Source organism: Fimicolochytrium jonesii, assembly GCF_025526975.1.
Source record: "Fimicolochytrium jonesii strain JEL569 chromosome Unknown EV422scaffold_6, whole genome shotgun sequence".
NCBI classification, from domain to species: domain Eukaryota; kingdom Fungi; phylum Chytridiomycota; class Chytridiomycetes; order Spizellomycetales; family Powellomycetaceae; genus Fimicolochytrium; species Fimicolochytrium jonesii.
The window spans coordinates 1033806-1057221 of NW_026515673.1; the positions used below are offsets into that span (position 1 = coordinate 1033806).

The 23416-nt window shown below is 57.3% G+C and overlaps 6 protein-coding genes across 6 annotated transcripts; 2 read left to right on the forward strand and 4 right to left on the reverse strand.

Annotated features, from left to right (window-relative positions):
• Nucleotides 1–38: 38 nt before the first annotated feature.
• On the reverse strand, nt 39–1317 carry EV422DRAFT_523640 (NADP-dependent oxidoreductase domain-containing protein). The gene has a single exon (XM_053069934.1). It carries the CDS (start codon nt 1243–1245, stop codon nt 160–162), a length of 1086 nt encoding a protein of 361 aa, XP_052927361.1. The 5' UTR covers nt 1246–1317; the 3' UTR covers nt 39–159.
• EV422DRAFT_523645 (uncharacterized protein) lies at nt 1318–3196 on the forward strand. The gene is made up of 4 exons (XM_053069935.1): nt 1318–1571; nt 1629–1819; nt 2000–2663; nt 2933–3196. Exons 2-4 carry the CDS (start codon nt 1807–1809, stop codon nt 3162–3164), a joined length of 909 nt encoding a protein of 302 aa, XP_052927362.1. The 5' UTR covers nt 1318–1571; nt 1629–1806; the 3' UTR covers nt 3165–3196.
• Nucleotides 3197–3851: 655 nt separating this feature from the next.
• Nucleotides 3852–11796, forward strand: EV422DRAFT_394885 (uncharacterized protein). Its single transcript, XM_053066886.1, has 4 exons — nt 3852–4234; nt 4306–5071; nt 5159–5766; nt 5838–11796. The coding sequence occupies exons 1-4, from the start codon at nt 4156–4158 to the stop codon at nt 11645–11647; spliced, it is 7263 nt and encodes a 2420-aa protein (XP_052927363.1). The 5' UTR covers nt 3852–4155; the 3' UTR covers nt 11648–11796.
• On the reverse strand, nt 11797–13758 carry EV422DRAFT_395066 (uncharacterized protein). The gene is made up of 3 exons (XM_053066887.1): nt 13739–13758; nt 13106–13411; nt 11797–12898 (listed from the first exon to the last, which is right to left on the reverse strand). Exons 2-3 carry the CDS (start codon nt 13335–13337, stop codon nt 11946–11948), a joined length of 1185 nt encoding a protein of 394 aa, XP_052927364.1. The 5' UTR covers nt 13338–13411; nt 13739–13758; the 3' UTR covers nt 11797–11945.
• Nucleotides 13759–14552: 794 nt separating this feature from the next.
• Nucleotides 14553–17000, reverse strand: EV422DRAFT_566041 (uncharacterized protein; the record flags this gene model as incomplete). The annotated part of the gene is made up of 2 exons (XM_053072383.1): nt 14553–16472; nt 16740–17000. 2 exons carry the CDS (start codon nt 16998–17000, stop codon nt 14553–14555), a joined length of 2181 nt encoding a protein of 726 aa, XP_052927365.1.
• An 815-nt stretch (nt 17001–17815) lies between these two features.
• Nucleotides 17816–22883, reverse strand: EV422DRAFT_566042 (uncharacterized protein; the record flags this gene model as incomplete). Its single annotated transcript, XM_053072384.1, has 8 exons — nt 17816–18444; nt 18519–18636; nt 18726–18820; nt 18902–19252; nt 19363–21754; nt 21814–21900; nt 21974–22445; nt 22651–22883. The coding sequence occupies 8 exons, from the start codon at nt 22881–22883 to the stop codon at nt 17816–17818; spliced, it is 4377 nt and encodes a 1458-aa protein (XP_052927366.1).
• Between the last annotated feature and the right edge of the window lie 533 nt (nt 22884–23416).

Below are 23416 nucleotides of genomic sequence, written 5' to 3' on the forward strand. Positions count from 1 at the left end.
GGATATTTCGCATAGGAGAATCATATTTACAAAGATGAAAAGTACCAGGCATACCATGCATGCGTGTGCTAGGCTATGTATGCAAGGCCGACAGAAAGATGTACACTATATGTACACTATGCTCCTATGTTACGCAATGCACCTGGGGGTATATGCAACTCAGATCCTGACCTGCTCCAGCTTCCCGCTCATCCCAAGCAAGAAGTTATCCTCATACTTCCCATTCCCAACAAAGTTATGCGGGAACCCCAAATCAATCGGGCCCGTCTTTTCCAACGTCTCCACATGCGCTTGCGTCAACTTCTCCACCAACTCCAACGCCGCAATATTATCCTTCAGATACTCCGCCTTCCTGCCCCCAAGAATCGGGAACGTCAGCGGGTACTTCTTGATCACGTACGCGATGCACACCTGCATACGCGTCGCGTTGAGTTCGGCTGCGATGCTGTCGAGCGCGGAGACCATTGCGTCGTGGGTATCATGTTTCTTGAAGAAAGGTGTGCCCTCCCGCGCGGGGGCTTCGTCCTTCTTGTACCGCCCGGCCCCAAGCACGGACCACGGCGCGATGGCCATGCCGAAGTGCTTGACCATGGGAATGATGTCGCGCTCGAGGTCGCGTTCTTCGACGTTCCATTTGCCTTGGTAGACCACAAACGGGGCCAGGTTGTGTGCTTTGGCGTACGTATTGGCGGCGGACACGATCCAGGCGGGGGTGTCGGACACGCCGAGGTAGAGCACCTTTCCGCTCAGGACGAGTTGGTTGAGGGATTGCATGACTTCCTCGACGGAGGTCGTGTAGTCCCACCAATGGACGTACAGGAGATCGATGTAGTCGGTTTCGAGGTTCTTCAACGACCGCTCGACGGCGATTTTCAGGTTTTTGCGCGAGTTGCCGGCGTGGTTGATCCAGATGCCGTCTTTGTTTTGCGGGGTGAGTGGGGACGTGAATTTGGTTGCAATGACCATTTCTTCGCGGTTGTTGCGTTTCTGCATCCATTCGCCGATCCATTGCTCGGATTGGCCGTTTTGGTAGTTGTCCGCGGTGTCAATGAAGTTACCTCCCGCATCGTAAAAGGTGTCGAGGATCTTGAAGGCCTCGAATTTGTCGCATTTGCCGAGCATGCCTTCCCACTCGGTGCCAAAGTTCATCGCGCCTAGGCAGATGGGCGAGACACGGACACCGGCGTGGGCCCCAAGGACCTTGTAGTGGCCCAGACGGGTTTTGGGTTCTGGTGCGCGTTGCATGGTTTGGATGAAGTTATGGAGGATGGATGAGGGTTAGGTTGAGTGGATGAATGAGAGAAATGAGAAGTGAGAGTTGTGAGAGTGGGGGGAAAGTGTGGGGTCGGTGGGCGTCTCCTTTATATACCCGCAGCAGCAGAAGCCACATCGGGGTGTGTGTGGGGTTGGGTTGAAAGCGCCTTCCGCAACACGCGCAGCATCCCCCATTTGTCATCCTCGCGTCGTCCCTTCCACTAATTGCGGTCCAACACGTTGCAAACAACCTCGGACTTCCCAACGCCAGACTTCCACATCCCATCTCGTTTGTTTCCGAGCGGGAACCTGTGAGGCTGTTGACATGTTTCAGAACGAGGTCTTGCGTGTACAGTACGACGCTGTATACGTACCTGTGTTCTTGGTAAACCGCACTCATCGCGAGAATGCCTGGATAGTGGTCGCGTTGCCAATGGATGCCACACAGCCTACTCTCTGGCCTGTGAGACCGTGAAGCCGTGAACTTGAGTTGAGACCGATAGATCCAGACAGCTTGTCCAAGGAGCAGTCCAAGGTGCAAGCGAAGGAGGGATGTGGGAGGGATGTGAGTGGGATGGCCTCGCAGGACCCCCTTTCGAATGGGAAAGCCCCCACGCGACGCTCCTGATGTCACCGCCTTTTCCGCGAACTCCCACCGAACGAACGAACGAACGTGCCTATGTATTCCCACGCAATCTGCGAAAACATCTTACAGCGGACATACTAATACAGTATATTCCCACAGCGTCCTTCCCAGCCGTACTTAGTATCCTCCACCCCGCAGTCATGTATGCTGAGGCCGCAGAAGCTCCTCCTGTCGAGGTGATCTCCCGGCAAGAATCAGCATCACCGCCAGACGTAACCCTCCCCAGTTCAACAACCACCACCCTCACCAACACCCAGCAGCAGCCCCGTATCCTCAAACCCAACCCCACCTCCCACAAACAGAAACTCACCACCTACGCCGCACCTCCTCAAAATGTCCATCTCCCCAACCTCCCCCACCAAACCCCCCAACAAATCGCAGCAAGCATCCAGTCCACCCTCCACGGCCTCCGCACAACCGCCACCCTCCTCACCCACTCCGCCCGCGATGTCGCCTCCTCATCTCTCACCGCACTCCAATCCCACATGGACACCTACCCGGCCCTCCAAACTTTCGTCCTAACAACCGCGGTACTCTCAACGGTGCCCATTACGGTGTTTGCGATTTATGTGGCCATGACAACGCTGGGGAGTATTGCGACGGCGGTGGTGGGTGTGTTTCTGATGCAGAGTGGGTTGACGTTGATTGGATTGGGGGTGTTGTTGCCCGTGGAGTTGGGGATTGTAGGGATTGGGTTGGCGGCGGCGGCGGCGAGGTATACGGGCGTTTGGGGGTTGCAGGCCGCTCAGGATGTCGCTTTGAGGTATGTGACCGATAGCGAAACGGCGAGCGGGGCGAGCCCAGTGTGATTTCGCGCTGTAGCGCGGTGCCGAGCGTCAGCGCAGGGCGAGCGGAGCGAGCCACATTGCGCCAAAGCTCCCCTAAGCAGCGCTCTTAGCGAACCTCAGCGAGCGTCAGATCTTTTGCAAGCGAAGCGAGCACCACACTGCGCCCAAAAGCGGAAGACTCCCTCATCTGCTTCCACCATCCAACCAACAATGCAAACTGACTCTCTCCCATCCCTCACATCAGAACAACAACAATAGTCCGCGAAGCCAACGCGCGCGCCGCCGAAACATCCCTCACGTCCGCAATTCGCCGGCCCCAACATGCACAACAACAACAACAACAACAACAACAACAACAACAAGAGTATCAGAAACTCGAATTCGATCAGCCGATCGCACCTGTGCCAAAATACGCGGAGAATGTGAATGGGACCCCGGTATCGGTCGTGCTTACTTATGATGATGTGGATGATTAGTGGGTGGGATGGGTGTGAGAGGAGTTGGGAAGGGTGGGGGTGGGGAAGATGGCCTCAGCTATCCGCAACGGGGATGTTCGGGGGAAGTTCTGTACATGTACATACTGTATATATTCCCGTATACCTACCGTGCGTCTCGCACCGACCGTTCGGTTGGCGTAGGTTGCTTCGAACGGCAAGTTCCATGTGGTGTAGTAGTGCCTGAAACCCAGGACGGCCACATGTGAGCGCCTACGTTTAATCAAGCAGGTCACTTCGTTGGCTATAAAAGCCAATGAGTTTTTGGAGAACGAGGGAAGAAGGGAAAGCATGCATTTTACGTTATTTGTTTGGTCTCGTACATATCGGATTAAACCGGAAAAGTTTGTCTTATAGGAAGTCATAAAATCTGCGTCATCAAAGTATCCGGGAGTGATGAAAGCGCTTTCTGCACAGAAGCTCTCTAATGAAGTTGCGAAATGGAATCATGTGTAAAGAACTCGACGGAGAACTATAGTTAAAAATACAGCTTGCAAGTGGTTTTCTTGTATCGTCAAATCGGACGGGTGTTCTTTACAGTCGTATGCTCGGACGAGGGAGTCACCAGAACCGATGTCACCCTCCCGGGAAATCCGAGCAGACGACTGTGAAGGCGATTCCAGGTATCGTCGACACATTTTTCTAGAGCACGAGATAAAAGTGAAGGGGGGGCTTGCACGCTTTTGGCGGAGAGGAAAGCCCGAAGTGTGGACTCTGGAGGCGCGCATTTGAACATGTCCAGGAAGAGCGACGTTCGGACACTCGTTCGGACAGTGTCCGTACTGAACAGTTGTTCAAGCCAACCTTGCTTTCAGACAACCCCCACCTCACAGCCCAACCGCATCTGCCACTTACGGTAACCGCTGTCTTGCAACTAAACAGGCCCGATACCCTCGCTCTCGCCTGCTCTGGGAGAGTTATCTGAGACCCAACGAACCGCCACTGCCGCAAGTGCGAGCAGGCATCGTACACGATGGCCAAGCGCAAGGGCTCGGACTCGGACGGAGAGCAAACTCCTGCACGGAGGAGGAGGGTCACGTCCTCTTCTTCAAGTATGTATCCCGTCGTTTTCGGGCGCCCTTGTGTAGCTCCATCATCTTAATTTGACTTGGAAACCCCACAGGTCAAGGCTCAACCAAAAAAGAGCAGAAAACCATGGATTCCTTCTTCAAGAAGGATGAGGTCAAGAAGGATGAGGCCAACGGTAGCGCTTCGGCATCCCACGCCGAGGCGTACTCGAGACCCAAGATCACCACCACAAACATGGGAAAGCTTAACGGGGACTTCATCCGCAATAAGATGATTGCGGAAGGCGCAGCCGGCGGGCTGCACCCGATCAAGGAAATACCCGATATGTTTTACGATCTTGTCAACAACTGTCCGGCGATCGCGGAGACGGCGGAGGCGTTGAATGGCAGGCCCTTGCGTGTGGCAACCATGTGTAGTGGGACCGAAAGCCCGCTTCTAGCACTCGACATGGTCGCCAGAGCCGTCAAGAAGCGATACGGCGTCGACTTGCGCTTTGAGCACGTATTCAGTTGTGAGATTGAGCCATTTAAGCAGGCTTACATTGAGCGGAATTTCGCACCCCCGTTATTGTTCCGTGACGTCTGCGAGTTGGGCGACGATGAAGCCACCACCGCTTACGGAGCGCTTCGAGAGGTACCCGGGAACGTGGATTTACTTGTGGCCGGTACCTCTTGCGTCGATTTCTCGAACCTGAACAACAAGAAGAAGAATATCGACGAGATGGGAGAGTCCGGGCGAACTTTCAAGGGCATGCTGCGTTGGGTGGACAAGCATCGCCCTGCAATGGTCATTCTGGAGAACGTTGTTGGAGCCGATTGGGAGTACGCCGTCAAGCCTGCTATTGAAGCGCTCAATTATAGGTGAGTCACGACAACGTCATGCCGCTATTATCAACTAAGAGAAGATTCCTGATCATTGGTCGTGTTAATTCATCGTCAAATCTACAGGGCGCAGTTCGATAAGGCAATGGATACGAAGCATTTTTACATCCCGCACACCCGCCAGCGTGGATATCTCTTCGCGATTTCAAAGGATTATACCCAGGATCTGAATGCGGCCAAGAAGTGGCATAACGTCGTCAAGTCACTCACTCGCCCGTTCTCCATGCCGCTGGAGGCCTTCCTCCTCGAGACGGACGACCCGCGCGTGCACGCCGCCCGAGAGCAGTTTATCCGCGCCGCCGAGGACAGGACCGCCAAGCGCGGCCGCCTCGATTGGGAGCGTTGCCAAGGTCGTCACCAAAAAGCCCGCTACGATGAAAGGCTGGGCAAGAAACGCCCCATGACCGCGTGGGAAGACGGAAGCATATGCACACCGTTCCAGTTTGCTTGGCCGGAATGGGGCCGCGTTCAGCCCGAGCGGGTGCTGGATTTGATGGATATCATGTACCTACGCCAGGGTCTTGAAACGAACGTGGATGCCTGCTACAAGACAATCGTTTGGAATCTGAGTCAGAATGTGGATCGCAATCCCCTGAGCAAGAACTACTCGATTACTCCTTGCTTGACGCCTTCTATGATTGCGTACATTACCACTCGCGGTGGTCCCCTGATTGGTCTGTGGGTTGACTTTTGGTTTGAAAAACATTGACAGCGTACTCATGAGGAAATCCGAATTCTTTTCAAGGACGAGAAGCGTTGTCTCTCCAGGGAATCATCGTTGACGAGCTCCTGCTCACCAGGGAGACAGAAGATCAGCTTGCCGATTTGGCCGGTAATGCCATGTCCACTACGGTCGTCGGTACCTGCATTCTCTCCGCGTTGGTCGCTGGCAGGGAAGCAATCAAGAAGCGTCAGCAAAGCGTTGCTGGAACATCAATCATTATGGAAGTCGATGCTGACGACGAGAAGCACCGCAAGGCGACCGAGATGGTCGGCGAATCCCAACTCGTCTCGGAACACTACGATCTCGTTACGTGTAAGACGCTACCGCTCCTTACGCTTCTCAAGCAAGCTCGCAACAGCGCCCGTCTATGTGATTGCGAAGGCCGAGAGATGATCAAGACCACGGATATCCAGTTCTGCAAGGACTGCGGCAATACCGCTTGCTTGAAATGTGGTAAACGACCAGAGCATAACTACGATCTGAAGACACTGGAGAGACAGATGCCTGCTCAGTTCGAGGACGGCCTCAAGGGTGTCTTGCCCATGCGCGTCTCGATCGATGGCTTCACTGAGGCGGCGCTCGAGAGCCTGAAGGGTGACTTGACGGTTGATGCGGAAACCTGGTCGCTCTGGAGACAGACCTCTACGGATTCGGTGCACGGTGCGGAATTCCGATTCAGGATTCTCAAGAGGCAGCAGGTGTGGATCGCGATCTACGAAACCCCCAGGGCCACACTCGAACTGTTGATCGACCCCATTCAGCCGGAGTGGAGGTTGACTGTCAACGCACCTGAGACAGACGCCAAGAACAGCCCTCTCAGACGGTTGTTTGAACAACCTGTTGCACGCATGCGCATCGACCCACGTAACGCCGAAAACTTCCTCGGCGCCGATGGAAGCGGACAATGGGAGCTCAACCTGCCAGCACCCAAATCCTTCACTGTCACCATAACAGGGGAAGGCGAACTCGTTCCGTCATGGAAGGCCCATCTTGGCATCCTTGCCAACGGACTTGAGCACGAAAAATGGTGGAGTCGTGTCGCCATTTCCGATGTGCCTAAAGACGCCAAGGCCTGGCTCGACAGGGATATCACTGGCACGTACGTCCTGCTCGACAAATGCGGCACGGCGATGAACGCCTTGCACAGACTTGAGGAGGAAGGCGCTGCAAACGCGGATGAGATGGATCATCACCCCTTGTTCATGTTCTTGGACCCTACGCGATCTGGCGACCCTAAGCAAGACACCTTCGTGTTCTCCACCAACAACAGGAGGCTGGCGTACCTCGAGACCCGATCCATCACCGCTGCATTGCATTGCACCTGGCGCCCGAGTGACATCAAAGGCCCGCAAAAGGTCAAATGCAACGTCAATGGCCGGTGGGTCCAAGCTGCCGCGATGCGCTTGAATGTACCCCCGGCCGACGAAGCTACTTTTGCGCTTGCGGCGGGAAAACTGGAAGTTGACAGCGAGGCGTGTGATAATACCGCGGTCATGCTTCTCAAGTGTAGTGTGCCCTTGACGTACGCGGACTCCATTTGGCCCGTGGGCGAGTGGACCGACATCGAGCTGCAGCATAAGGGCAAGACCACTTTCGGAACCCTTGCGTGGATCACCGAGCGATTGCCTCCACTTACCGCGCTCGAGGAGTGGATGACTGTTGGCAAGGTATCTGCCGAAGACAGGTGTCAGCGCTGTGCTCCGACTGCCCCTGCTTTGCGATGGCTCCTGAACGGAAACAAGGCGACACCCGTGGAAGACCCTATCCAAGCCGGACCCTACGAACAAGCCCTCAAGCACCGTCCGCAGCCTTTCGTCGCCCAACTCAAATGCGAGGGTGATGTCGGCATGATGCGTGTCGGCGCCAATATCGCCACTTTACTCCATCGCGCCCATGCGACACTAACCTCCGGCAACACGTTCGGCGTCAAGCGCACCGAGCCTATCACTTTGTCATGGCGACTCACCACCGAGTACTCGGTCCTCGACCAGCCGCGATTCGTTTTGAGCAGCAACCGCGCCGACTCGTCTAGCCCGCAGCCCCCGCACTTTACAAGGTACCCGCTGCGACCGGAACAGCTCCGCTCCTTGAGCTGGATGCTTGCCCAGGAGAAGAAGGATGTTGAACCGTTCTATGAAGAGGAGATTGAGGAGTCGGTTTTGGAGCCTCTGAGGTGGAGGGTCGCCGCGAAAGCTGAACGGCCTGTGCGCATCCGGGGTGGTGTCTTGGCCGATGAGGTCGGTTATGGAAAGACCGCCATCACTCTGGGTCTCATTGACGCCTCGTGGGAAGCGGAGATGAAAGCCGCGGGAGTTTCTCAACGTCAGTCCGTCAAGCTACCCGAAGTCTCGGGCGCGATCCCGATCCGAGCGACCCTGATCGTCGTCCCGCCCCATTTATCCAAGCAATGGCCGTCGGAGATCCGCAAATTCACCGACAGCTCCTTCAAAGTCATCGCCATCGAGAACCTCGCGAGGATGAACAAGCTCACCATCGCCGAGTTCCAGAGCGCCGATATCATCGTCGTTGCATCCCGTATGCTCAACTCGCAGCAGTACTGGGAGCGGCTTGCGGCGTTGGCTGGGGACGGCCCCTTACCCGTTCAAGCGGGCCGTCGGTTCAATGTGAGGTACGAGAGCGCGCTCGAGGGTCTCAAAGCGCAGACGGATCGGTTGAAGAAAGGCGACGTCGACGGCGTGCGGGCTGTGGTTGACGCCAACCGGAACCGCGACGATGACACGGTTCTGGAAGTCTCGAGCAGGAAATCGGGCAAGGAGTTGATGGCGCTGTTGCCGCCGTCTGTGGAAGCCGCGCTGATCCGGGGAAGGAAGAATAGGCTTGCTATGATGGCTAATAAGGGGAAGGGCAAGTCGGCCTCCAAAAAGAGGCAGGCGACACTTGATTTTGATGAGATTGAGGAGGATGAGGTGGAAGATGTAGTTGAAGAGGAGGTTGAGGAGGATGTGGATGAGGATGAGCAGGAGGATGAGGAGAACCAGGAAGTTCTTCCTGCGCGTGTGCGCACCCCGCGCGCCGCCGCGGGGAGCAAGAAGCGCGCGATGGTCGTTGACGATGAAGAGGATGAAATGGAGCCGGAGAATGAGGATGATGATGATGATGAGTTTGTACCACCGACCGCTGTTATCGAAGTCGCTGACGAGGACGCCGAGCAGGAAGACGACGACGACGACAACGAGTCAGAAGACGTGCAAGACGAGAACACGTTTGAAGTCGAGTGCTTTCTCCAAGAAGACGTACCCGCCGACGGATCCGAGACCAGATACCTCGTCAAGTGGAAGGGGTACCCCAAGAGCCAGGCTACGTGGGAGCCGTATGAGGGCGTGAAGCATTTGACGGATGTCATGGAGGCGTGGGAAAGGAGGGGTGAACCGAAGGCCAAGAAGCACAAGGCGGCGGATATTTTTACGCAGAAGAAGACTGCGGCTAAGGCGAAGGTTGTGACCAAGGAGAACGCGGAGCCCAAGGTGAAAGATACGCCGAAAGCGAAGGCTGCGACAAATGCGAAGGTAACGCCGAAAACCAAGCCTGAGGCCAAGAAGGTTGCGGTCGAGGAGGACGAAGTAGATGAGTTCGAACCCAAGGCCAAACGCGCCCCAGCAAAACCCAAAACCATTAAGCCGAGCGAGGTCGACCCCTGGCACCTTCGCGACAATGCCGTCAAGCGCGACTGGAGGAAGATGGCCTGTCCGGCCTTGGAGATGTTCCACTTCGACCGTGTCGTGATTGACGAGTACACCTACCTCGAAAACAAGATCTACGCTTCGGTCACCCACCTCAGGTCGTCTAAGCGGTGGATCCTCTCCGGTACACCGCCGCTGGGCGATTTCAACGATATCAAGAGCATCGCCAACTTCCTTGGCGTGCATCTCGGCGCGGACGACACTCTCACGTCCAAGAGGGGCCAGAACGCCAACCAATCCACCGCGGCTGAGCGGTTCCTCTCGTTCCGTGAAGTCCACACCCCTGCGTGGCATTCGCGCCGACACCAGCTTGGTCAACTGTTTTTGGACAAGTTTGTGCGTCAGAACCTAGCGGAGATCGACGAGATTCCCGCGGAGGAGCACTTGATCAATATCCAGCTTCCTGCTGCCGAACGCGCTATCTATCTTGAGCTCGAGCATCACTTGCAAGCCATGGAGATGGACAACAAGAAGACGCTCAAGACGAACGGTGACAGGGAGAGACGGTTGCGTGAGGCCATGGGGTCTTCCAAGACGGCTGAGGAGGCGCTTTTGAAGCGGTGCTCGCATTTTGATTTGAGAGTTGAGGGGAATGAAGAGGAGGGCCCCGTTGTCGCGAAAGAGAGCGATAGCGCCGACGAAGCAAATGGGGAGGACGACGACGACGATTACGCCGTGGAGGCGGATGCGGACGACGAACCCGTGGTCGCCAAGAAAGGCCCGAAGAGCGCCAAAGGCAAGAAGGCATCCATGACGCTGGTCAAGGCGGCCGGGAACGCGCGCGAGGCCTGCGAGATCATTGTCAAGGAGCGCGAGAAGCAATTGGCAGATTGCACGGCCAGCCTTCAGAGGCTCGTGGTCAACGCCAACGAGATGCACAATACTCTCAGAGTCCGCGGCGGATTCTGGGATGGGCGTACGGCGGATTTCCAGCCAAGGAAAGACCCGCTGCATGAGTGGCAGCAACATTGGCTCAACGGAACCGATGTCGGCGATGTCGATGCGGTCGACATGTTGCACGACATCTTGAAGCTGACTGGCACCGTGATTGAAGGGCCCCAGGAGGCGGACCTGGTCCGCAAGAGAGCGGGCAAGAATGGCAATCCGAAGGGCAAGGGAAAGCCGAAAAAGAAGACGGAGGTCGTGAACGGGGAAGTGGTCGAACTGAAGGAAAAGTCCGAGGAAGAGACACTTTTTGACCTATATTGGGATTTACGTGAGGTGGTGCATAAGCTGCGTCGACTCGTCAAGGAGCTCGTGGGACGGGTCCGCTCGTTAAGATACTTCAAGCTCGTGAGGGACCTTCAGAAGACGAGGAAAAACGGGAAGGATGGGGATGCTACACCACGATACTGCCATGGGGAAAATTGCCTGGGAGCCAATGGCGTTAAGCCGATGGAGACGGAGGGGAAAATCCCACTAGACAAGTTGGCCGTGCTTTCGTGCTGTGGACACGTAGGCTGCGAACCCTGTCTCCGCCACCACGCGGGCAAGCAGGAGTGCCCCGTGGCAGGCTGCGAAGTACCTGTCCGTCTCAGCAATGTCGTTCTGGCCAAGACCATTGGGCACGAGAAGGAGGATGAGGAGCTCACGCCTTTCGGAAAGAAGCTTTCGGAGCTAGTCAAGCTCATCAACGGGTTCCCGGAGGACGACCGTGTACTGGTGTTCATCCAATTTGACGACCTGATGGGCCGTGTCGGTGAGGCCCTCGACGCTGCGGGCATCGGAAACCTCAAACTGCAAGGCACCACTGCCCAGACGAGTTCGGCATTGGAAGCCTTCCAACAAGACGACTCCACCGACCCCTTCCCACCCCCCACCGGCAAAAAGCGCACCTCATCCGCCATGGAAGCCAAGAACAACAAACACACCGAAAAGCCCCGCGTCCTCCTCCTCAACGTCATGAACGAGTCCGCGTCCGGCGCCAACCTGACCATCGCCAACCACGCCATCTTCCTCTCCCCGCTCTTGACCGAGTCGCAGCAGGAATACACTGCGTGCGAGACGCAGGCGATTGGACGTGTGCGGCGGTATGGGCAGGAGAAGTGTGTCCACATCTGGCGGTTCTTGACGGAGAATACTATGGATACCCAGATCTTTGAGGAAAGGGAGCGGACTGTCTTGCGTTGATGACGCGCTTTTAGTTCCTCCGAGAGTACTGGGCCGCGGGCGGCGCCGCTGGGTACATTTAATGTTGGTCGATGTCGAGCGGATGAGATGAGATCAAGCGTTAGCAGAATGGAGTGGGATTCGGTATGTCTTGTAGCAGTATAGCGAATTTTAGTTAGCCGCTTTATGGATCAAGAAAAAAAAGGGTTGAACATAGTGGAATTGAAGAGGCTTATGTTTTGGTTTATTATTGTACCAAGTATCTGTATATATATATATTGATATATGTCCAATGCAATGCTATCGCTACTGCACGACATCACAGCGTGTACAGCACAGCGAACCCAACCAGAATCCCAAAAAATTCACATCGGAAGCTCCTCCCCGCACCGCTGGCCACCGATCGACCCCAGTCACCATCGGAAGGTTGCTGAACATCCGGCGCCGTCTGCGGGATCGTAAACCTATCACCAGAAACGACCTCCGCAATTGCCTGCAGATTCCCCGACGTCGACGCCGCAGTCAACGTCGCATCCCCACCACCACCAATCTTCCCACCCGCAGCCTTCTGATCCGCCTGTGACGGCGTGATCCCGCTGCCCAACTTCAGCGTCCCGGCCTCCGTTTTGAAAGCCACGCTACCGAACGATGTCTTGTCGAGCCCAAACCACCCATTCCCGCTGTTCGTCTCCACCTTCACCGTCGCTGCCCCCGAGGCGGTCAGCCCGGCGAGGACGATGTCACCGCTGGTTGTCTTGACGTCCAGCGTGGTCGCGGTTTTGCCCAGGGACACGTACAACGCCGTGATGGACCCGGATTGGGCGGAGAGCCGAGCTTGGGATGCGATGCTGGCGTTTGCGAAGCGTGCGTTTCCGGAGGTTGTGGAAGAGACGAGGGTAGCGGCGGATACACCTGATTTGAGGGATACGTCGCCCGATGTTGTTTTGATTTGCAGGTCTTTATTGACGGTGAGCGCGGCGGTGGAGTACACACCCCCCGACGTCGAGGATACGGACAGACTGTCGAGGCTCGCGGGCGTGGCGGGGAGGTAGATGGTGCTGATCGATGTGTCGATCGTGATCGGTGGGAGGATGGTGGTGGAGGCGGGGAAGGTGATGGAGATGAGGGATTTGATGCAATCCCCTTGGTTGATGACGGGCGGTTGTTGGACTTTTGCGGTGATGGTGTTGGAGGTTTCATCGATGCTTGTGGTGAATTGGGAGAGGAGGGCGGCGGGGCCGTCGATTTGGATGGTTACTACGACGTCTGGGCCTAGATGGTATGTGTGGGTTAAAAAGCGATGAATGGACACTCGCGACGAGGATGTTTGGGCGAGGTGTTCCAAAATCGCTCGCAGCAGCACTGAGGTTCCCTCTCCCCTGCTGACATCCCCCAAATGCTCGCTTCGGTCGCCGGAGAGCACGAATGCTCGTCTAGCCATCGGTCGCAGACTCCACCTCCTTCGCTTCCTTCACTTACCAGTGCCATCATTGAACACCCTCACAGCCTGACTTTCAGCCGTAATCGGCGCATTCCACTTTGTCCCGCCCTGCGCGGGAACCTCCAGCAGCGAGACGGCCGACAACCCAGCGAGCGGGAACGACTTTGTCAAGGGCGTGCCGGGCGCCGCCGTGCATTGGGCATGGACGCCGATGGAGGATACGCTGAGAGCGAAGAGGGTCGCGAGGGTGGCGAGGGTGGGGTTGACCATTTTTGGGACTGTTTGTGGGTTCGGGTAAAGGCTTTGGGCGGTTGTAGTTGGAGAGACGCCCGAAAGATACCATCCTTCTTATACATCGCAGTTAGTGTTCGCATGTTCGCCAAGCATTGCCAAGAATGTAGTAGTGGGCGCTGGTTCTGACCACTGCTGGGCGTTCGCCCACTCACTGCACATGCAACCCCATCCTAGAACCACCGTACGGCGTAGGACTCAGCCCGGGCCAAAGCCGGCATATCATACCCTGCGCTGCCCAGCCTGAGCGGAAGACAGCCCTGCGCAGCGAACCCTGCAGGAACTGCTGAAGAGCCTTCCGACGAAAAAAAAACTTCGCGTTCGCAGCCCGATTGCGCGGATAATTCTGCAAGCCCTTGTGGAACCTCACCGCCGCTTACATTCCCCTTCCGGACCGCCCTCTCTTTACCGCAAACAAGAGTCCTGCGGAAGTTCGGAAACTTGCAGTGAACGTCTGTTCCGTCATCACGACCGGACTCTGTGTAAAAGCCGCAATGCTCGAGGCGTGCCGTACGCGAGCTTCACCTGGGATGCGCTTCCACCTGGGTGCCGCGTGCACCCACAGTTTCAATCTCTACTGTAACGATATGCCTGTTGATTATTTCGATTATTTCAATTCGCCTCCGCAGGTCACTGAGCCATTTCTATCGTTGCCGCACTATCGGTGACTGTTACCGTTGTGAATTACATCTATTTTTCAGTTTTAGCTCGCGAAGTAACTTATTATCCGTATATATAATAATATGATATAGATCGTACAAAAGATGTTGAGGAATATATGGAACTGCTGGGATGAGCAATAGTGATATCTTGCAACGATCCAGGCTATCTGGCGTTCCCAATATTGATCAAAGCGGTGAGAAAGCGGCGCGGCCTCCTTCCTGCACACGCGAACAACACGCTCTCAGAGTCCTCTACACACGGAAAGCTACTGCGTCGTTTGGACCCAAAGTACTGTACGAGCCGACTGCAGCCACAGACATCATTACCCCCTCGGAAAATCCCTCGGATCTGACCGCCTTGCCTCGCTTCTGCTTAACACCTCCCCACTATATACAAAATGTTACAGCGCGACCAAAAAAAAAGCAAAAGGGGGGTAATCAAACTACAGATCCTCTCAAAAAGCCCCGCTGCCTCTCTTCCGCGCCGAAACTCTGGTATATACATTCCCCCATTCAGATATCTATGTGCTCGTCATCCCGCCTCCGCGTTGGGCGTCGCTGCGAACGCGCGCTGCTCTTTGGGTGGTTGCGAGAGCGTGCGGGTGGGTGATACCGGACTGTGGCTGCCGTTCGTGGGGAGGTCTGGGGTGCGGCGGGTGGTGGGCGATGCGCGACTGTGGCTGCTGTCGTTGACGCGGGTGGGCGACGGCTGGGAGAGCGGGTCGGTTGGCCGTTGTGACGGTGGAGGTGTCTGGGGAGGCGGTGGTGGGGGTTCTGAACATTCTGCCGATTCCGACGATTCGGAGAATAACGACGATGATGATGATGATGATAACGATGGCGATGAGGGAGTATCTTCTGGCGGCAACGGCAAGGCAGGGTCCAGGATCGCTGAGGCGGCGATGGCTTCATCGAACGGCGGGGGCGGGGAGTCCGGTATCGAACCCAGATCGTTCCCATGTTCTGAGCAATCGTCACTCGAATCCGACGTATCCGTATCAGCATCTACCCCGTCATCATCCCCGCCCGCATCCGCAGACTCGGCGGCAGGAGCAGGCGGGTGTGACAAGCCCGGGGTCGATTCGTGTATCGTGAGTTCGGAGGGAAGGACGTCGGGGGTGGCAGAATAGGGTGCGTCCTCATCCTCACCGGTCGAATGCTCATCATCCCCCCCTTCGTCAAACTCCCCATCCGCCCCGTCAGCCCTCAACATCGCCCTGATAGCCCTCACCGTCTCCTCACTCAACCCCTCCACCATCTCCGCCACACTCTCCCTCTCCCTATACTCCGGCACCCACAACTCGACCCCCACAACCTTCTCATAATCCAACACCGGCACAATCTCCGGATCCTCATCCACCACCCGCCCGCACTCCTCCCTCCCAACCGACGCAAGCACACACCCAGACTCCATGACCAGTTTATCGGCGCCGTAGAAATCGATACTGACTTGTAGGGAGTGGCGGGTTTCGATGTGGGCGGGTGGGGGCAGGTTGTGGGGCGGGATGGGGGTTGGAGGGAGCGGTTTGGCGGTGGTGGGGGCGAACCCGCCGGTGGAAGGGATGTGGAGCATTGTTTCGGATTCGGCGGAGAGGCCGTCGCCGCCGCGGCAGATGAAGCCGGGGCGGGGGAGGGGGTGTTTTTCGGGGTGGCGGGGTGGGGACGGTTGGGGGTGGAGTTGGGTTGAATCCGAAGTGGAGGAGGAGGAAGGGGGGATACGCAGCGGGCGGGTGCGTGGACTGTGACGTGGGGATGATCTGAAATCGGAGAGCTCGTACTCGCTCTCGGTGGATTCGGGGACCGATTCGGATTGTTCCCAGCGGAGGAGTTCGGACATTCCTTTTACCCGCGTGCCGACGCGTTCGATGGGATTGTAGGGGTCGTCGGGAAGACCCTGACAGCGTTGTTCGCCGATGACGTGGTGTTCGCGAAGGGATAAGCAGACTCGTTTCAGACGGACGCCCTTTCGAGCGGATTCGGGGGCTACGACGATGCGGTAGGCGAAGCGGAGGGAGTCGCCGGGGCCCATGGCGATGGCGCCGACTTCGACGTCGTATTCGACGGGGACGGCGCCGGGGGCGGATCTCCAGCGGCGGATGTCGGGGTGTAGGAGGGTGGGGAGTAGCCGTGGATCGTAGACACAGAAGGGGTTGAGGGAGGCGGTTGCTGTGCGGACGGTGGGGGAGAGGGCGAAAAGGCCGAGGGCGACGGAGGGAACTTCTGTCAGCTTTGCGATAACTTCGTAGGAGATTTTGCCCGTGTATGAGTTGATGGTGGATGCTTGGCGGCCCATGCAGGCCATGGACGGCGGCAGTAAATGAGGTGATGGGTTCGTTCCCGGCGGCGGTGGCGGCAGCGAGTCTGGGTCTGGGTCCGGCGGAAACGGGATCTCAAACGGGATATCTAGCACGCTCCCAGGCGGCACAGTCTCCACTTCCGTCAGCAGCGAGACCTACGAGAGACACAGGATGAGTACGTTGAGTCGACATCAAGCATCGAAAGTCAACGATCACCCATCAACCATCAACCCGTCAACCATCCCTAAAGACGAGGAGGTTGGCCGATGTTGGGCAGGAGCGTAGCTCGCTGAGGCTCTCTGAGTGCCTTATTTAGGGTAAGCATTGCACCTTTGGCGCAATATAGGCTCGCTCCGCTCGCGCTTCGATGTCGCTCGCTTTGGGCACGCTTCGCTCTGAATCGCTCCGCTTTGGCTCATTACCTGCTTATGCAAAAGGACATTCTCCCTGGTCACCGTATCCAACCCCTCCGCCACATCCGTGTACGCGGTGGTGGCCTTCCCACTCAACACGACCTCCAGCTGTTGAATCCTCAACGGTTTCGCGGCGGTGCCCAGACGTATCGCCGCGGGCTCGTGGGCTATGCGGACAAACCCACGGACGCAGCACTGCTCGATGCCGTAGCGGCCTTGCAGGAGGGACGAGAAGCCTGGCAGCGGCAGAAGGGAGACATTTGTGGGCATGTAAAATGGACGAGGAGGGGGGAGGTGTGCTGGTTGTGCGCCTTTTTTGTTCCCCGAGTTTCGACTGCGAATGCCCCCTCGTTCTTGCGGGCGATTGTGCGAACGTCCTGAGAAGGTCAGCTGCGACGTCGGGCTGATATCGGGAGAGAGAGAGAGTATGTGGGTATGGGGACAGCCTGCGGATAGGGTGGGGGTGTGGGAGCAGGGTGCGAGGGCTGTCACACTTGGCTCTTTCCGTGACGTGTTGCCTCTTGCGCTCTTTCGCTCTTCGCAGTGGGCCCGACTTCTAATCCCAAGCAATAGGCAGAGTCGTCGGAGCAAACAAACCCCCCCGGCGGACGACCTGGCTGCAGCGGACACTGGGTTCCGGTTGCGTGTATCTGCAATGTCCTGTAGTGTTTTGGTATGGCTCGTCTTGACGGATCCTGGAGGCGCCAAACAGACGAGTAATGGGACGGGTCGCCAGAGACCAGACCGGAGACGGCAGGCCAATCGTCCATCCAGCTTTTGCTTATCAACAGGTCGTGATCCGAGCACATCCTGCAAGCATTTTACGCTGAACCCTGCTGCAGTTTACATCACGCCCTCGACACACCAAATGTCCAGCCGGTCTCACCAGAACTAAGATATAATCGCATTGGCATTGCATTCTTTTCGAAAATCTCATAGCGATACATTTCCAAATTCCCGTGGTCCAACTCCCCCCCCTCCATCTCGTTCCCTAAACCGCATCCCCCGAAAACCGCCAAATCGCATCCCCATTCTACCCCCCCATTCTAACCCCCGAATAACATCCTCCCGAATTGCCTCAAACCCTACATCCCGAACCGAATAGCAGGCTGCTGCGCCGCGCGCTGCTGCTGCGGGGGCGGCTGCAAGCCCGCGAACGGCAGCTGCTGGTTGCTCGGCGGGGGCGGCTGCATGGTCGGTCTGTACTGCTGCTGCTGGTGGTGTTGTTGTTGCGGCGGCGGTGGGGGTTGCATGTACTGCTGTTGTTGCTGGTGTTGCTGCTGCGGGGGTCCGGGTTGGTACTGTTGTTGTTGATGGTGTTGCGGGGGAGGCGGTTGCGCGTACTGCTGCTGTTGTTGTTGTTGTTGTTGGGTAGGTGGAGGAGGCGCCGTCCCGGGTCTGTTCATCGGCGGCGGGGGCAACTGCGCCGCACCGGGGGGCGGTGGACCGACACCCAACGGCGGAGGCGGCAAGCCCTGTTGTTGTTGCTGGGTCGGGGGTGGTCCATATCCCTGCTGGGGACCGCCAAACCCGGCTGGCTGTACAGGCCCACCGGGGTTAGGGCTATTGACAGCGGCCGGCCCGAGGTGCGCCCGCTCGGCGGCGTCGATGAGGCGCTTGACGACGAGCAGCCATTTGGAGGTGACTTCGTACCGCGTGGTCATGAGGTCGACTTGGATGTTGGTTGCGGTGGGGTAGGCGTGCGCGTCCAGGGCTGATATAGAGAACATGCGAGGCGTAAGCACCCTTGATTTGCATGTGAAAGGGAACAGTGATTATGGGACGCACCTTTAACCAACTCAATCATCTTCCCCACCACATCCGCCGGCACCTCCTCCGCATTCAACTGATCATACAAGATATTGATCTTCTTTTCCGAATCATCGTACACCCGTTTCTGTTGAGGCTGTTTCCCAAGAAATGAAAAAAAAAACCATTACCACCCATCAAGCTATGATATGTATGACGCGGGAGAGAGAGAGACGCGGAACTTACAGCAGTAGAAGCGCCCTTCAAAATACCCATGTACTTCTGCAACCCGTCATAAAGCGGTTTATGCGCCGCAGGGATATGCGAGCGATCACCCGGTGCTGCTCATTTTCAATCAACATCCTCATCTCCCCATTCGCCCCCCGCCCCCCCAACCAAATTGACTCTCAAAAGTGACTTACGAAACTTGGGCTGAGGCGTCCCACTCCCCCTCCGCACACTCGCCACCGAAGTCGACCTCTGCACCGGCGGGTGCTGTTGTCCCTGCCCCACACCCTGTCCCCCATTAACAAACGGCGACAGATAGTTCGTCGCCTGCTGTGACCCGGCGAGCGTTGGGGGCGGGGAGAGCATTCCTGACGGCGGGGGTTGCTGTTGTTGCTGTTGCTGTTGCTGGTATCCCGCGGGCTGTTGTTGCCACGAGCTGGGGGTGGACCCAGCGGCAGGCGGCGGGGCGATGACAGAGGCGGGTTTGACGCCGAGCCGGCCGGTGAGGGGTACGAAGGGGGGGTCGTTGAAATGTGTCGTCGGCGCTGTCAATTATTCCCAAAACCAAAAAAAAAAAAATCAGGAAAATCTCGTCCACGTCACAAAACCATTTGCACCCCGATGATTTATTCTTTGGGTGTGTGTGAGAACTCACCAACATTCTGCGTACTCTGGAAACTCGGGCCCAACCCATCCCCACCCATCGGCGGCGGCGGCGGCGCACCAACATTCCCGTACAGATTACTCTGCGAGTTGCTCTGCGAGTTTTGCTGGTAGTACCCCGTTTGCTGGTTCACGGGGTTGCCGTACTGATCATATTGCGACACCGCTTGTTGCGTGTACCCACCACCCCCGCCGAATTGGCTTTGGGTCGGCTGGTGGGCGTAGGTTGATTGGGGTTGCTGGGTGTACCCACCGGAAGCCGTCGCAGGTGTGTAGGTATTGATCTGCGGTTGTTGTTGACCAGCGCTCGCTCCCCACTGGGACTGAACCGGGGCTGCAGCTGTCGCGGGTTGGTTGTAATACCCCTGATACCCGCCCTGCTGCTGCGGGTACGCGGTCTGATACTGGTGGTGGTGCTGCTGATACGCCTGCCCGTGCTGTTGCTGTTGTTGCTGCTGAGCAGCAGCGCCCCCAACCTCCTGCAAAAGGAACGGAAACCCCGGAACCTGCGCAACCTGCCTCCGCACCCCTCCGCTCCTATACACCCGGTCCCTCAACACCGCGATCGCGTCCTCAGACCCACTGTGTTTCGTATCCCTCGGACTCCATCTGAAACTCGCCGGGATAAGCTCCAGGATCGACCACGCGAGGTCGAGCTTGCCCTGTCCCGCGACCGACTCAGCGTACTCCGCGTACCGATCGTACAGAGACTCCAGGTCGAAGATCCCCGTGGGCGCTTGGTTTTGGTTCGCGAGGTCAGGGTCGATGAACCCGATAGCTTTGCGGAACACGGTGACCTTCTCAATCAGGGATTGGAGAGCGACGACGTGGGAGGTGTAGGCCGTGACCTCTTTCCGTTCCCGGGCCCCGGCGCCCTGGAGCAATTTGTGCTCCTCCTCGACCTCACGGGAGGACCACACATCGACGACTTTATGTAGATCCCCCGCGGCGATGTAACACAGCACCGCGGCGAATTTCTTGTTTTCCTTGGGTCCCTGTTTGATTGCGTCGGGGGTGTTGGGGCTCTGTTCCAATCTTCGGCCGAGGGCGGAGAAGAGCTGTGCCGCGTCCTCCGGTTTCGCGTACGTGCAGATCAGCGCGAGGATATCCTTCCAACCCCCCTCGCGGCCGTCCAGGTGTCCGTTCTCGACGACATCTTGCAGATCGCCGTCGACAACGGATTGGAGGACGCGGACGTAGGTTTTATCTTTCTGGCGGCGGAAGTATTCCTGTTGGGTACGGAGGAGGAGATCCGGGCCGCCGGAGACGGCGAGGAGCATCGCGTCGGCGAGACGGTTGGCGCCGAGTGCGATGTCGACGGCTGTCTCAAAGTCGCCGAGAATGAGGGCCTTTGTGAGGAGGATCTCGACGTCGGATTCCGGGCCTGGTTTGGTGGGGTAGAGGGAGAAGGGGTCGTGGCGGCGTTCACGGGCTGGTGGGGGGGCGGGGTGCTCGGGGGCGGCTGTGTCGGGTTGGGGGATGTCGGGGAACTCGACTTGAGATGCCCCAAACAATTTGTTGAGGCCGTTCAGCTGAGCGGGGTCGTTGGTAGGTACCGCACCCGCAGGCCCCTGTCCCGCAATCGACTGTTTCCGTCCCGCATCCGCTGCTCCGCCGCGTGCCTCCTCCTTAGTCGTAGCAGACGCTTTCAACTTCTGCAACAACCCACTCAACCTTGGCCCACCGATATTGCTGCGGTTCAAACCGAGGTACTCAACAACCTGGTCCCTCGCCCCGCTTTCGAGCATAACCTTCATAAACTTCCACATCTCGCGGTCCGCTTCATTGACGGCATCGCCTTCATCATTCGCAAGCGCTCGTCGTTCGCAAAAGATCTTGTACGACTCCATCTGATCGTCTGCGAGCACCGCTTCAAGTTCCGCGACACGGTGCGCAAAGGCGGATTCGGTTGCGACGGTTCGGAAGGACACTCCGCGGGACTGGGGGTCGAAACTGACGAGTTTGCCACCGAACCCGAAAGTGGCTCCTACGGGTCTGCGGAGCCATTTAGGCGGTTGACGCAACGCGAACGTGGATGGAACGTACGCCTGAGGCGGGTTCAAGTTCTGCGGCGCAAACGGGTCGTCGCTGTGGACCTGATGAACAGGACTAGGAGGCAATTCCGGCTCTTCGCTTCCCGAGGACTGAAGAGAGTGCACAGAGACGGCGCCGTCGAAGCTGGAGACGGCGACGAGGTCTGGGTTCTTGGGACACCATTGCACGTCGAAGGACCAGTTGTTTGTGCGGGCGAGTTCTCCAATTAGCTCACCGGTGTTGGGGTTCCAGGCTAGTGTGGTGTTGTCTTTGCCGCAGGAGAGGAGCAGATCGGAGTCTTTTGGGCACCAGGCCAGGGACAGGATTCCTTTGGTGTGACCGTGCATTCCCTAGTATCGCAAATCATGTGAGACCTCTGAGTCTATTGCTCTGAAAGTGCTGGACGTACCATTTGCGGTGCAGCTGCATTTCTGAGATCCCATACCAGCACCGTAGGAACGCTGTCGTCGTCCGAGGCAGTGATGAGTTGGGTGGCCTGGAATAGGAAAATGCGTGTGAGATTTGGAACTGAAACCGCAAGATACCAGAATCCCACGAGTGGTACATACCACAGACGGATTCCAAGCAACAGCAGTGATAGGTTTCCTCCCACCAGGGTGCCCCAACGTAAACAATTCCCTCTTTGTCCTGAGATCCCACAGCACGGTGTTTCCATTGTTGCTGCCAGTTCCGAGAATGTATGCGACCTGCTGGTTCCATGCGAGCGTTGTGATGTCTTCTAAACGTTGAGATCGCGTGCCGGGCGTGTAGGGGGTTTGTGGATTCGTCAAGTCCCAGATGAAGACCTCCCCATCAGTGGCACCAGAAGCGAGCAAGTTGCCCTGAACGTTATTGAAATCCAGACCGCGAACTGGTCCCTTGTGTATAGAGTGACGCATCAGAAGTGCCTTTTGCGCGTTACCCTCTGCGATGGCGGCAGGGTTCCACAAGTTCAATTCTCCGTTCTCCATTCCACTCGCCAACACCCCGAGTGGTCGGGCTGCATCACCCGGAATCGATCCCCACGCCAGTCGGTTGAACCTGATTTCGAGGAGTGAGGTATGAGATGAGGGGGCCGCGTGATGAAAATCGAATGATGGGATAGTTGAACGACACCCTGCTCGCTCAGCTCGCGACTAGGATGTTGGGCGGCCTCGCCATCCTCAAGCATTCTTGCGCCTCGGGCGCAATTGAGGCTCGCTGTCGCTCGGGCGCTATCCGTTCGCTGAGGGTCACGCTCACGTACCTAGCAGATGTAGTAATGTTCCCGACCCTCCTCAATTTATTACTTCCGGGCGCGCCATGTTTAGAGTTCAGATTAAGATCAAAGAGCTCCAGTTCGGCTGCGGTGCTAAAAGAAGCGTCGAGGGCGCCGGCGACGGTCCCAGCGGCCAGTAAAGGCCCGCCAGTGGCACTAGCGTCTCTTTGACCGGGCGACCAAGCGAGCGTGGCGGTCCGTTCAATGTGGCGCAATCGCATCTTGGCTGTGATGCGAAGTTTTAAGAGCCAGGTGGGCGAGCGCCTATGCGGTGAGAAGGCTCCTCGTTCAGCTCTCGACGGACACGCCGGTTGATACTGTACGTACGTATAGGAGAGTGGAGAGAGCGAGTGGAGGGGATATGTATGTAGTGTAGTATGCACGGTTTGGAGGGGGCCAGTTGGGAAGGTTGAAGGGAAGCCGTCGACGTGGGAACTTCGAACTTCGCAAGCGGCAGGGGGGGGGGGGGGGGGTGACTCACGGGGGGTTCTTTTACTACCAGTCGCGTTGTTCTTGTACATAAACCTGACTGCACGCTCACGTGACGACGCAAACAACTCCCCACGACATGAGAACACTCTCCCGCCGCGCTTGCACTCCCCCCGTCCGCCGCCTTCTCTTCCTGTTTCAAGCGCCGGTAAACCCCCCCCCCCCCCCCCCAAGCGGCACGTCTTCCACCGATCCGAGCACTCCGACCATAAAGCATTGCCAAGTGATGCGCGGGACATTCCAACGTCCTCCAAAAGCCATCTCA

Bases quoted from the DNA above. Each gene is read 5' to 3' on its own strand.
- EV422DRAFT_523640 (XM_053069934.1), bottom strand. From the start codon at position 1,245: ATGCAACGCGCACCAGAACCCAAAACCCGTCTGGGCCACTACAAGGTC.
- EV422DRAFT_394885 (XM_053066886.1), top strand. From the start codon at position 4,156: ATGGCCAAGCGCAAGGGCTCGGACTCGGACGGAGAGCAAACTCCTGCA. The intron at 4,235-4,305 runs GTATGTATCCCG...GAAACCCCACAG, and splicing joins GGTCACGTCCTCTTCTTCAA to GTCAAGGCTCAACCAAAAAA. The intron at 5,072-5,158 runs GTGAGTCACGAC...TCAAATCTACAG, and splicing joins ATTGAAGCGCTCAATTATAG to GGCGCAGTTCGATAAGGCAA.
- EV422DRAFT_395066 (XM_053066887.1), bottom strand. From the start codon at position 13,337: ATGGTCAACCCCACCCTCGCCACCCTCGCGACCCTCTTCGCTCTCAGC. The intron at 12,899-13,105 runs GTAAGTGAAGGA...CATACCATCTAG, and splicing joins GGTGTTCAATGATGGCACTG to GCCCAGACGTCGTAGTAACC.
- EV422DRAFT_523645 (XM_053069935.1), top strand. The intron at 2,664-2,932 runs GTATGTGACCGA...CCCTCACATCAG, and splicing joins GCTCAGGATGTCGCTTTGAG to AACAACAACAATAGTCCGCG.